Source organism: Hyaena hyaena, unplaced genomic scaffold (genome assembly GCF_003009895.1).
Source record: "Hyaena hyaena isolate Hyena2069 unplaced genomic scaffold, ASM300989v1 scaffold_37, whole genome shotgun sequence".
Taxonomy (NCBI): domain Eukaryota; kingdom Metazoa; phylum Chordata; class Mammalia; order Carnivora; family Hyaenidae; genus Hyaena; species Hyaena hyaena.
The window spans coordinates 2,229,830-2,242,672 of record NW_024080669.1 but is presented as its reverse complement, the minus strand read 5'-3'; the positions used below and the strand labels follow the sequence as shown (position 1 = coordinate 2,242,672).

The 12,843-nt window shown below is 44.8% G+C and overlaps 1 protein-coding gene across 3 annotated transcripts in view; it reads left to right on the top strand.

Moving 5' to 3' along the window:
• Positions 1-12,843, top strand: part of KMT2A (lysine methyltransferase 2A) — a 78,433-nt gene that overhangs the window by 27,622 nt on the left and 37,968 nt on the right. For all 3 annotated transcript variants that reach the window (XM_039229383.1, XM_039229384.1, XM_039229382.1), the window contains exons 2-9: positions 125-194; positions 2,882-5,535; positions 7,335-7,512; positions 8,373-8,607; positions 10,312-10,376; positions 10,499-10,876; positions 11,209-11,282; positions 12,267-12,398. In XM_039229383.1, coding sequence (XP_039085314.1) covers positions 125-194; positions 2,882-5,535; positions 7,335-7,512; positions 8,373-8,607; positions 10,312-10,376; positions 10,499-10,876; positions 11,209-11,282; positions 12,267-12,398 — 3,786 coding nt within the window. The remainder of the gene's footprint in view (positions 1-124; positions 195-2,881; positions 5,536-7,334; positions 7,513-8,372; positions 8,608-10,311; positions 10,377-10,498; positions 10,877-11,208; positions 11,283-12,266; positions 12,399-12,843) is intronic.

Here is a 12,843-nt window from a genome sequence, read left to right as displayed (position 1 = left end):
ATAATGATTAATATGTAGAGTCTGATTTTCCAAATTCATTTGTGTCTCCTCTGGGCATTTCTTTGGGATGTGTTCACTCTCATGTTTTCGTTCCTGATTTTAAAATAATTTTCCTTTGTTGTAGGATGAGCAGTTCTTAGGTTTTGGCTCAGATGAAGAAGTCCGAGTACGAAGTCCCACAAGGTCTCCTTCAGGTACGGCCAGTTAAGTGCTTGGCGCCTTTTGTTTGTTTAAAAAGACCAAGATGCTTGCCTTCTTTGCATTTAAAGGATGATCTTAAATACTGAGGGTTTCTTTGTGCACCCTTCCCTTTCCCTCACACTGAGTAGGAGATGGCTTATTAACTAGACCTCTTTACGGGGTTCTTTGTCAAGCCACTTCTGCTTTATTCTTTATTATGCTTGACTGTGGAAACCACTTGAGGCGGGGGTGGGGGTGGGGGAGTGGGGGAGTGGGGGGGTGGTGGTTAGTTTCCATGGAATGACTGAAGAACCCTGAAGAACCCGGGGGTTGAATTAAAGGTAACTCTGAATGAACATCTTCAGATTCATATGTTTTGAATGATACGGTAGTATATGTAACTTTGGGAATAATCTGGCTGCTTTTTACAGATGAAATTCGGTTTAACTGTTGTCAAAATATTGACACTGTATGAAACCATTTCCTCAGATCCTTGAAAGGCTGTATTAAAATAAAATAAAAATGATAATGGGGTATCATTTTTGTTTTATTTTTCCATAAATCAGTTTCCATTTATAAGCAATATTTGTCATTGTTCTCACCAAGAAAATATCTAGAATGTCTTGAAATTCTAGACTTATGGCAGTTTCCTGAGAGACAGTCCTCAGTAGAGATAACATGTAATGGCTTGCAGAATTCCATTCTGTATAGGAGAAGGCTGTGGGTCTTTTGATGAAAAAACCCTTCCCCATCTGTGTTGCCATTCTGGCTTCTTGTATGGTTTTCTCTGCTCTGATTTGGATAGACAGTCTAGGTAAATGTGATGTTAGGTGGTTTTACTCTTTGACACTTAGTTGGTCGTGTATGTTAGTTAGCATTTGGGTTTCATCTACGTATGTGCGTAGTAATTCATTTCAAGCATGTAAGTTGACAGTTTCTTTTTTCCCAAATGGAGGTAGTATTGCCCTCCCGGTTGGGAGGACTTAACCAGTAGTATCACAGATCTGTGCCACTTACACCATAGCCATGTTCTCCGTAAGATGCAATGAAATCTGAAAACGTCATATAGGAACGCGATTTTAGAGATCATCTAGTGTAACCCTTCCTCTATAGACAACCAAATGAGGCCCAGAAAATACATGATGCAGTGGCTCATAACTGACCTCGGAGTTCTTCATTTATGTTGTATTTTATAGAAATTCGCAGCAGGGAATTTTCCCTGTTCTGGTCTTTCTACTTTTCCTTTAAAAAATTCTTTTCAAAAGTGGTTAGAAGAAGTTTTCAGAATTAATACAGCCTTATGAGTGGCCAGGTTCAAGTCTACTGAGATGATAAGGAATCTTGTGATAAACTTCTGGGTAGAAGTTTGTTTTGTGAACTCACAACCCTTTCTTAATGGTTTTTTTCCCCCTTGGCTATCAGTCTACCCTGAATGTGGTCTTGTTTTTGTTTTTGTTTTTAAATGATCTGAACATACTTCATTACTTAAGAAATGAAGCATGGTTTTGTTATTGTTGTCTCCTAGTCAGTATGTATTGAGAACAGATTTGTGAATCCTTAATACATGAAAGGAAGCTTCAAGTTAATTGGTAAGAAAAGCCATTTATATTTAGGAAGCCCAACAGTAAGACCTTTGTTGATTTCTGTTCTGTTAGAAAGTTGGTTCTGTAGTCTCAGATGCTCACCATTCTGGCCTAAATCTCTTTAGCTGCCTCTTAGGGAAGATTTTAGTTTCAGAAGAATGTTGAGTCATATAAAACATTGGAAAGTCACGAGGGAAGAGAAGATGTGATAGACCAGAAAACTCTTAATACATTTAGAAAATAGAGGTATAAACAAAGAATGTTCAAAAACAGCCTTGTTTTCTCACGTCTCTTGATAAGTGGCAAATTGCGCCAATTGATAAAGTGGCAGATTCCTCTTATTTAGAATAGAAGAAGTCTCATTTAAGAAACTGCTGATTTATTTTTGACATCAGGGTTAATTTTTTTTTTTTTTTTTTTGTCACTTAGGACTGTCTAGTTGAAGAGCCTGTAAGTAGGGGACTAGATTAAGGGCCACACCTTCATGTCCCTTCCCTCATTAGCTCACATGCCGCCGAGTTTGGTGATCTTATTTTGATGTTTCACGAATGAATATCTTCCTATCTAGTAAAGCTTTCTTGGTTTACTTTGACAAGACAGATTGCAAATGTGGGAAGCCAACCTGCCCAGCTGCTTTTCCTAACAGAAGTTGTTATGTTATTGATTGAAGTGCCCCTTGTTCAAATTTACTAAGGCCAAAATGTCACTGAAAAGAAGGGATGATGTACTATGAATGTGTTCTCAGGTATTATTCTTGGTGATGAGGATATGGAAGAGGTGGCAAAGGTTTTTTTTTTTTTTAATCTATTTTTTTGAATTAAAAAAAAACCTGTTTGCTGACAGGTTGTAGAAAAATCACTTTTGCCTATTGATCAAAATCTCTTATCATTATCTTAGTTTTTCTGTCAAATGTTCTAGGTGGAATGTTATTTACTTGGTTTCTTTGAGGCAAGTTTTTGGTGGAAGGAAACTAAGGCCAGTTAAAGATGTTTTATTGATTCACCGGGCCGAGGCAGAGGTCCGTACAAAATGGCTTGTGCTAAAGTGTATTCAGCTTAGTCGCGACCTGAACTACAAAGCTAAATATATGCTCTCCATTGTTTAATTTTCATACACAGTTAAAACTAGCCCTCGAAAGCCTCGCGGGAGACCCAGAAGTGGCTCTGACCGGAATTCGGCTCTCCTCTCAGATCCGTCTGTGTTTTCCCCTCTAAATAAATCGGAGACCAAATCTGGAGATAAGATCAAGAAGAAAGATTCGAAAAGCATAGAAAAGAAGAGAGGAAGACCCCCCACCTTCCCTGGAGTAAAAATCAAAATAACACACGGAAAGGACATTTCAGAGCTACCAAAGGGAAGCAAAGAAGATAGCTTGAAAAAGATTAAACGGACACCTTCTGCTACATTTCAGCAAGCCACAAAGATTAAAAAATTAAGAGCAGGTAAACTCTCTCCTCTCAAGTCTAAGTTTAAGACAGGGAAGCTTCAAATAGGAAGGAAGGGGGTACAGATTGTCCGCCGGCGAGGAAGGCCTCCATCCACAGAAAGGATAAAGACCCCTTCCGGCCTCCTCATTAACTCCGAACTGGAAAAGCCCCAGAAGGTCCGGAAGGACAAGGAAGGAACACCTCCACTCACAAAAGAAGATAAGACAGTAGTCAGACAAAGCCCTCGAAGGATTAAGCCGGTTAGGATTATTCCTTCTTCTAAAAGGACAGATGCGACAATTGCTAAGCAGCTCTTGCAGAGGGCGAAAAAGGGGGCTCAGAAGAAAATCGAGAAAGAAGCGGCCCAGCTGCAAGGCAGAAAGGTGAAGACCCAGGTCAAGAACATTCGGCAGTTCATTATGCCCGTCGTCAGTGCCATCTCCTCGCGCATCATTAAAACCCCTCGGCGGTTCATAGAGGATGAGGATTATGACCCTCCAATTAAAATTGCCCGACTCGAGTCTACCCCGAACAGCAGGTTCAGCGCCACGTCCTGTGGGTCTTCTGAGAAATCCAGCGCGGCTTCTCAGCACTCCTCTCAGATGTCTTCGGACTCCTCCCGATCCAGTAGCCCCAGCGTCGATACCTCCACAGATTCTCAGGCCTCGGAGGAGATCCAGGCGCTTCCTGAAGAGCGGAGCGACACCCCCGAAGTTCACACTCCACTGCCCATTTCCCAGTCCCCAGAAAACGACAGCAGCGACAGGAGAAGCAGAAGGTACTCTGTGTCCGAGAGGAGCTTCGGATCGAGAACAGCAAAGAAACTCTCCACCCTGCAAAGCGCCCCCCAGCAGCAGCCCTCCTCCTCTCCGCCCCCGCCCCTGCTCACCCCGCCGCCGCCGCTGCAGCCGGCCTCCAGCATCTCTGACCACACACCTTGGCTCATGCCTCCCACCATCCCCTTAGCATCACCGTTTTTGCCTGCTTCTGCCGCTCCCATGCAAGGGAAGCGAAAGTCGATTTTGCGAGAACCGACGTTTAGGTGGACTTCTTTAAAGCATTCTAGGTCAGAGCCACAGTACTTTTCCTCAGCAAAGTATGCCAAAGAAGGTCTTATTCGCAAACCCATATTTGATAATTTCCGACCCCCTCCACTGACTCCTGAGGACGTTGGCTTCGCGTCGGGTTTCTCTCCATCTGGTACTGCTGCTTCAGCCCGATTGTTTTCACCGCTCCACTCCGGAACGAGGTTCGATATGCACAAAAGGAGCCCTCTTCTGAGAGCTCCCAGATTTACTCCAAGCGAGGCTCACTCTAGAATATTTGAGTCTGTAACCTTGCCCAGTAATCGGACTTCTGCTGGAACGTCTTCTTCAGGGGTGTCCAACAGAAAAAGGAAAAGGAAAGTCTTTAGTCCCATTCGATCTGAACCAAGATCTCCGTCTCACTCCATGAAGACAAGAAGCGGAAGGCTTAGCACTGCTGAGCTGTCCCCTCTCACCCCGCCGTCTTCTGTCTCTTCCTCGTTAAGCATATCTGTTAGCCCTCTTGCCACTAGTGCCTTAAACCCAACTTTTACTTTTCCTTCTCATTCCCTGACTCCGTCTGGGGAGTCTGCGGAGAAAAGCCAGAGGCCAAGGAAGCAGGCTAGTGCTCCGGCAGAGCCGTTTGCATCCAGCAGCCCCTCTCCTCTCTTCCCTTGGTTCACCCCAGGCTCTCAGACCGAGAGAGGGAGAAATAAAGACAAGGCCCCTGAGGAGCTGTCCAAAGATCGAGACGCTGACAAGAGCGTGGAGAAGGACAAGAGTAGAGAGCGAGACCGGGAGAGAGAAAAAGAGAATAAGCGGGAGTCCAGGAAAGAGAAAAGGAAAAAGGGATCAGAGGTTCAGAGTAGTTCTGCGTTGTATCCTGTGAGTAGGGTTTCCAAAGAGAAGGCTGTTGGTGAGGACGTTGCCACTTCATCTTCCGCCAGAAAAGCAACCGGGCGGAAGAAGTCTTCGTCACTTGATTCTGGGACTGATATGGCCTCTGTGACTCTGGGGGACACAACAGCTGTCAAAACCAAAATACTTCTAAAGAAGGGGAGAGGAAATCTGGAAAAAAACAACCTGGACCTCGGCCCAACTGCCCCATCCCTGGAGAAGGAGAAAACCCTCTGCCTTTCCACTCCTTCATCTAGCACTGTTAAACATTCCACTTCCTCCATAGGCTCCATGTTGGCTCAGGCAGACAAGCTTCCAATGACGGACAAGAGGGTTGCCAGCCTCCTAAAAAAGGCCAAAGCCCAGCTCTGCAAGATTGAGAAGAGTAAGAGTCTTAAACAAACTGACCAGCCCAAAGCACAGGTACTCTTTTCCGTCTTGCCTGTTACAATCAACAGCCCCTTCGATGAGCGAGTTTTAGGCGAAGGGTCTCAGTGACTTCTAGTTCGGGGGTCGGGAGAAGGGCAGAGGAAGGTGGTGGCATTCGCACTGGTCCTTCAAGGGCTGATAGGGTATTGATAGGCAGGAAGTGAGAGGGGAGGACATTCCAGAGGGCACAGTGTAGGTAGAGATGAAAAAGCGTGAAGAGGAACGGCGGCAGATCGCTCGACGAGTGCACGCAGGAAGGTGGTGAATTAAGGCTGAAAGGAAGTTTGGGGCCACATCACAGAGAACGCGGAGTTGTTTGTGCTTAATGGGTTTGGTGTAATGGAATCTGTGACTTAAGTTTGAAGGCGCATTTTTGTAGTCCCATTGTTTTACTGTTGTTTACTATAGAAAACAGGGTTGAGGGGCTTCTCCTCTGAGTAGTGAGTGATTAGAGCAACAGATGATAGGCGTTTGCGGAATACAAATGAGAAGCAGCGCGTAGCCTTAAAACTGTAGGATTCAGTTCGTTACGATGATGATCAACACATTTTACAAAGAACAACATTATTACTGTGTTTTTTTTTTTTTCCCCCACAAAGCGAGCTTAGGCACCTGTCTTTTCTGTGAAAACCCAACGATCTTCAGGTTCTTTTTTAAAATTGTCATGTAGTAGATACATAAGATGCCAACCCACCGTTAGATTTAGATGGCCACACACTTAAGTTTTTCATGTTATTCAGGCGAGGGCCATATTTACATTTAGAAATTTTGCCAGTTGAGGGTCCTGGTGGGAACATTATGGGGTTTCTTTTGGATGCCATGTTGGGTGTTTTTTGGTTAGCCTCCTAGCCATAGGAGCAGCAGCTCTTTAAAATGCGAGACTTTTTTTTAAAAAATGGTTTTATTTATTTCTGAGAGAGAGAGAGACTGCATGAGCAGGGGAGGGTCATAGAGAGAGGGAGACACAGAATCCGAAGCAGGCTCCAGGCTCTGAGCTAGCTGTCAGCACAGAGCCCGATGCGAGGCTCCAACCCACAAACTGTTGAGATCATGACTTGAGCCGAAGCCAGCCGCTTAACTGACTGAGCCGCCCAGATGCCCCTAAAGTATGAGACGTTTCTGTTTAGAGCTGTGTGGCCTTTTCTGCTTACATTTATAAGTTGTTCCCCCTACCTCTCTGTTAATCAGGGAAATAGAAGAAATAGTCTGTGATTCGATAAGCCATTAACTGCAGACCAAACTTTTTGATAATATAGACTGGCAGCTTGAATTTTGATGGGAACTTTAAAGCAGTAGTGTAATTGGGAATAAAAATTTGGTTGATTTGTGTTTTGTTTTTTAAGTGTATTTCTTCATTTTCGAGAGAGCAAGTAAAAGCGTGAGTAGGGGAGGGGCAGAGACAGAGGAGAGAAAGAGACTCCCAAGCAGACTGTGCTGTCAGCTCAGAGCCTGATGCAGGGCTCCATCTTACAAGCTATGAGATTGTGACCTGAGCTGAAATCGAGAGTCGGATGCTTAACCAAATGAGGCACCCAGGCGCCCCTAGTTTCTGTTTTGTTTGTTTGCTTGCTTGCTTGTTTTATTAAAAGCCCTGCTCTCTTTTCGCTGCCAGTTTTAGGATACAGAAGTAGTTGATTTCCGCAGATTGTCATGGCTTATCAGCCGGGAATAACTAGGGTTGTATGTGTTGATTTTAGATTGTAATAAGCGAACCAAGTCTACCCTGGCTTCGCTTAATTACGTTTTCAACATGTGTGGTTGCTCTTGTCTGTTCTGACTTGCCTCTTACTCAGGGTCAAGAAAGTGACTCATCAGAGACCTCTGTGCGAGGACCCCGCATTAAACATGTCTGCAGAAGAGCTGCTGTTGCCCTTGGCCGAAAACGAGCTGTGTTTCCTGATGACATGCCCACCCTGAGTGCCTTACCATGGGAAGAACGAGAAAAGATTTTGTCTTCCATGGGGAATGATGGTAGGTCGGGGATGTCAACCTTGAAGTCAAAGCGGACATTTGATTTGTGTGCTGGTCATCCTGGGGATGCCTAGCAGGCTCTTCATAGCATTGTGTGTTAGTCTGGATCCTCCAAAACACGAAGGGCGAGGGTGCATTAAATGGGTAAGGATTATACTCGAGAAAATGGCCGAGAGAAAAAATGGGGAGTTGGCTGGGGGAGCTATCAGACGGGCTTTGCGAGTCCGATCCTGGTGAAGGAGAAAGGGGAGGAGGGTTGGACAGAATCTTCCCAGACCGTTTTCCCAGAGAGTTTGGCAAGGCTGTGGAGGAGTCCTTGGGCAGAAGTGGACTGTCAGAGTGGTTTTGTGTCTCCCAGGATCAGGCCCACCTTACTGTCCCTGCCATGCTCGGTCACTACCTAGCAGCGACCCCCATGGTAAATGAATGTGGCCTCTGTGGAACACTGGATCTCAGAGCATAGCAGTTGGGGCCCTTGGTCACTTAGTTACAGTCCCCATGGTTGGAGGTCTGAGGTGCATTCTCATGGTTGCATTTAGCTGCTGGGTGACTGCTCAGATAAAATGTAGAGGTTTACAGAATCTTAAGAAGCACTCAATTCATATTTCCGGTTACACGGTGTTTTGTTCTGTGTTCAGATTTCCGCTTTCATCAAGCTGCAAGGTATAGGCGTTTTAAAACAGTTAAAAAATGATCTACGATCGGATATTTGTATTATGACGCATTTCATTTTTGGAGTCCCAGTTAAAATGAGGCTCGAGTGTATATAATGACGTATATGGATTTTGAGGACCTCCCGCCTCTGCCCCCAAGAAGGAACTAGATACTCCCTGAGAACTAATGACCCCTTTCTTCAACAGACAAGTCATCAATTGCTGGCTCAGAAGATGCTGAACCTCTTGCTCCACCCATCAAACCAATTAAACCCGTTACCAGAAACAAGGCGCCTCAGGAACCTCCAGTAAAGAAAGGACGACGGTCCAGGCGGTGTGGGCAGTGTCCCGGCTGCCAGGTGCCTGAGGACTGTGGTGTTTGTACTAATTGCTTAGACAAGCCCAAGTTTGGTGGCCGAAATATAAAGAAGCAGTGCTGCAAGTGAGTGGGGGTCTTACTCTGAGGTGTTGGCCTCTCAGCCAAGAAGGCTGTGTGTTTATGCCTGGTTTGTGGCAGGGATGCAGCAGAAAACTGCCTGTGGTGGTATTGAGTGCCCTTGACGTGAAGGTTATTTGCACAGTTGGATTTTGTGACGTGGCTGGGTTTGGGCAGCCCTTCAGTAAGAAGCAGTCCGGGGCAGTGCCGTCCAGGAGAATGTCCTGCCGTGGTAGGAATAGTTCTCTGCTCAGTTCAGTATGGGGGCCGTTAGCCAAACGTGGCTGTAGAACACTTGAAATGTGGGTTAGTGTAACTGAGGGACTACATATTTAATTGCATTTCATGTCCATTAAATTTAAATAGCCACATGTGCCAAGTGGCTACCGTATCATATCAGTGTAGCTCTGGAGGGCTTCTGCTTAAAAACTGACAAATTTATGGGGCGCCTAGATGGCTCTGTCGGTTAAGCATCCGACTCTTGATCTCAGCTCAGGTCTTGATCTCAGGGTCATGAGTTGAAGCCATGGAGCTTACTTAAAAAAAAAAGAAAGAAAGAAAAACAGTCCCGACAACTGTGTATGTTTATATTTTATATATTGTATAAATTGTATATAGGTCACAAATATATGTAATATTTTCGTATACTTGATCTATCATTTATATTTAAGTATATATTATAATATCTGTATAATTTTTCAGATCAACTGAAATTATCTTTATGGCATTCAGGAAATTGTGGTGATATCTTAGCAAAAGACTCTTGGCTTTCTAACTCCTGGAATTTTCATGCACATGGAATTTTTGATCTGAAAGTTTTGACTTCTTGATCTTTCCCCCTTTTTTTAGTCAGCTTGTGGATGCACTGTCTGCTCTCTGGGATAATTGGTTTGAAGTGAATTGAGAAAGTTGCACAGACAGAAATTTTGGTGACTGAGCATAAGGAGTATAGTGCCCAGCACAAGGAGTAGATGTTAGCAATAGGGATTTGCTGAATGAATGGCAGCATGAAAGTGATTTATAGAAAACATGGTTGGGAGAAAGTACTTCAGGGGACTCAGTGTTGAGGAGACTGGAAGTAGTTCTGCTTTGGTTTAGTCTGGTCTTAAGCAGGAATCTTATCTCAGTCCAGTTAGTAGAAAGAAGGGAGACATTTCACTGATCAGCAGAAAGGTACATGATTCCAAGATAAACCTGCACTATAATTTAGGGGTTGACATGGATTTACTTCAGTTTTAGACCTCAAATTAAGTTTCAGTTTCATTCAGTTGAAGGGTGAAATATATACAAAGCCCTGAGATAGACCTATAGCATTGTAGTGACAGCCAGAGAACTTGGTTAATTTCGGTCCATTTTTATTTCGATTACTGTATGACTATTAACCTCCTAAGGGAGCAGAACCGATTTGACCGCAAGAAACATCAGCTGATCATTTTGTACGTGGTGCTGGTCAGTCCTAGGTTATAAGAAATTTGAGTCCATTTCAAAAATAATTTGACATTTGCTCCTTTTAGAGCCTAAAGATAGATAAAATTGCTGGTCGAAGGATTCAGAGGCTCAGATTGAATCTGAGTAATCAACAGTACTTTTTTTCAACCCTCAAAATGAACCTGAATAAAGGTTCGCTGATTCTTGCCGGCAAATTAACACTTGTTTCCATTGCTTTTCTTCTAAATGTCGTTTACTTTATGATATCCCTTGTCATCCTAGGATGAGAAAATGTCAGAATCTACAATGGATGCCTTCCAAAGCCTACCTTCAGAAGCAAGCAAAAGGTAGTATCGTAGAAAGATCTTTACAGATGCTTCTTGCTTTAACGAATAAGATTGTGTCACGTTCCTCTACTTCTGTCTTAAATAAAGTTTTTCTCACTTACACTCTTGTTTCTCTCCCCCAGCTGTGAAAAAGAAAGAGAAAAAGTCTAAGACCAGTGAGAAGAAAGAGAGCAAAGAGAGCAGTGTTGTGAAAAGTGTGGTGGACTCCAGTCCGAAGCCTACCCCAGCGGCAAGAGAGGAGCCTGCCCCCAAGAAAAGCAATAGCGAACCTGCCCCTCGAAAGCCCGTCGAGGAAAAGAGCGAAGAAGGGACCGCCTCTGCCCCAGGACCCGAATCCAAACAAGTCGCCACCCCGGCTTCCAGGAAGTCCGGCAAGCAGGTTTCCCAGCCACCTCCAGCCACCCCCCCACAGCCACCAAGCACAGCACCGCCAAGAAAAGAAGTTCCCAAGTCCACTCCTAGCGAGCCCAAGAAAAAGCAGCCTCCGCCACCAGAACCAGGTGAGTGAGGAGGGCGAGAAGGAGCAGCGGAACCAGAAGTACCGGCAGAGAACTCTGAGGTCTTTCTTAAACAGCATGTGGAAACCTGACGTGTATATTTTTAAGCCTTTAATTCAAAAAAGTTAGCTCGCTTTTAACCTATTTACAGAACAACAGAGAAAGAGAAGCACAAAAACCCAGTTAAGTTGGAGGCATTGTCTTAATTTCCTAGGTAGAGCCCAGGGTTTAAATAGCTTTGTGGGTGTGCTAACGGCCCTCTGCTCTCGGGCCAGAAGGTCCTCAAGTGGTCATTGCCAGTTAGCACTGACTGTAACTTATTTTGAATTCTTCAGGTCCAGAGCAAAGCAAGCAGAAAAAAGTGGCTCCTCGACCAAGTATTCCTGTAAAACAAAAACCAAAAGAAAAGGTGAGGAGAGATTTGTTTCTCTGCCATTGCTCGGGGATGCATCCATCCTGTAAGGCAATAGTCTTAGCCTCGGCATTTACGTGATTGCGTGAATGAGGCCGCGTATCTGCGTCTGTGTAGATGGCGGTGAACTTTCTTAAAATTAACAAACTTCAGGTTTAGGCTTTCACTCATTTTGTGTTTTGTCTCTTTCCCCTTGTTCCTTTCCCCTTCTTTGTGGTCCTCTATGCTTAGGCTTATGCCGCAGGCCACTTAGGGTGATTGTTTTGGCCTTCAGCATCCTTTAGTGACATTTGTCTGTAACTATCACCCTTCCCTGTGTCCACACTATTTTTATTATATGGAGAGAGACAGGTCTTCAAGAATCTTCTGGCTCTTTCTGCTGTCTTTCTGTGCCACCATAATGGTCTGTGCGAACATCCTGGCTGATACTCTTCAAGAGTATCCACAGTGCTAATGAGGGGCAGACGCCAGGGTCTTAGGAAGCCTTACTCCAAAGTCATTGTCTGGCCTCTGACCGTGGTGATGAAGCATGGTCACACTGACGAATTGAAATCATTGCTGATCACAGAGCTGAGAACACTACTGTGAGCATCCCAGGCAGGTTAAACAGGAGTGGAGCGATCGGCTCCACATTTGATGTGCAACTCAAAGATCTAGAAAAATGGCAGAAGTAACCTGCTCCCATGCTGTCACTTCGGTTTCACTGTGCCAACAACCTCGGCCGGCGTCATGGGCCACAAAAGAAGCAAGACAGGAACCCACAGGAGGGAGAGTCCTGGAATTCTTCTACGGTTGTCATGCACACGTAAAATGCCTCGGTGGAGAAAAGGACCTGAAGTCTGACTCTCTGTGTCTGTAGGGTAGTTCTGTGGAAACGTGTTTTCCATATCTATTAGTGAGACTTGTCGTTTGCATTAGTATCTGTTACCAAAGCAAAGGCAAGTAGGGTGTGGTTTTGTTCTTCATCTTCTATCTCTGTAGGAAAAGCCACCTCCAGTCAGTAAGCAGGAGAACACAGGCACTTTGAACATCCTCAGCACTCTCTCCAATGGCAATAGTTCGAAGCAAAAAGTCCCAGCAGATGGAGTCCACAGGATCAGAGTGGACTTTAAGGTAAAGGTGTTTCGTGACCCTGTAGTGTATCAAGTATCGTGGACTTTAAACCAGAAAAATGATGTTAACCAGGGGCGTCTGGGTGGCTCAGTCGACTCCGGCTCAGGTCGTGATCTGAGTTCGCAGGTTTGGGCCCCGCATCCGGCTCTGCGCTGATAGCCTGGAGCCTGCTTTGGATTCTGTGTCTCCCTCTTTCTCTGCCCCTCCCCTGCCTGCTCTCTGTCTCTCAAAATAAAATAAAGATATAAAAAAATGAATAAACATTTAAAAAAAAATGATGTTAGCCAAAGATACTGAAAGAAAGGCAACTCAGCACCAAGCCAGGGAGTCAGAACTTCCATCCGCAGGTGGGTTCAGGGGTGAGAGCACTTTGGGCAGTGTTGTGAGGTCCCTATTTGTGAGCTGACTAAAGAACACAGGCACTGATGCACTGTACTCTGGACCA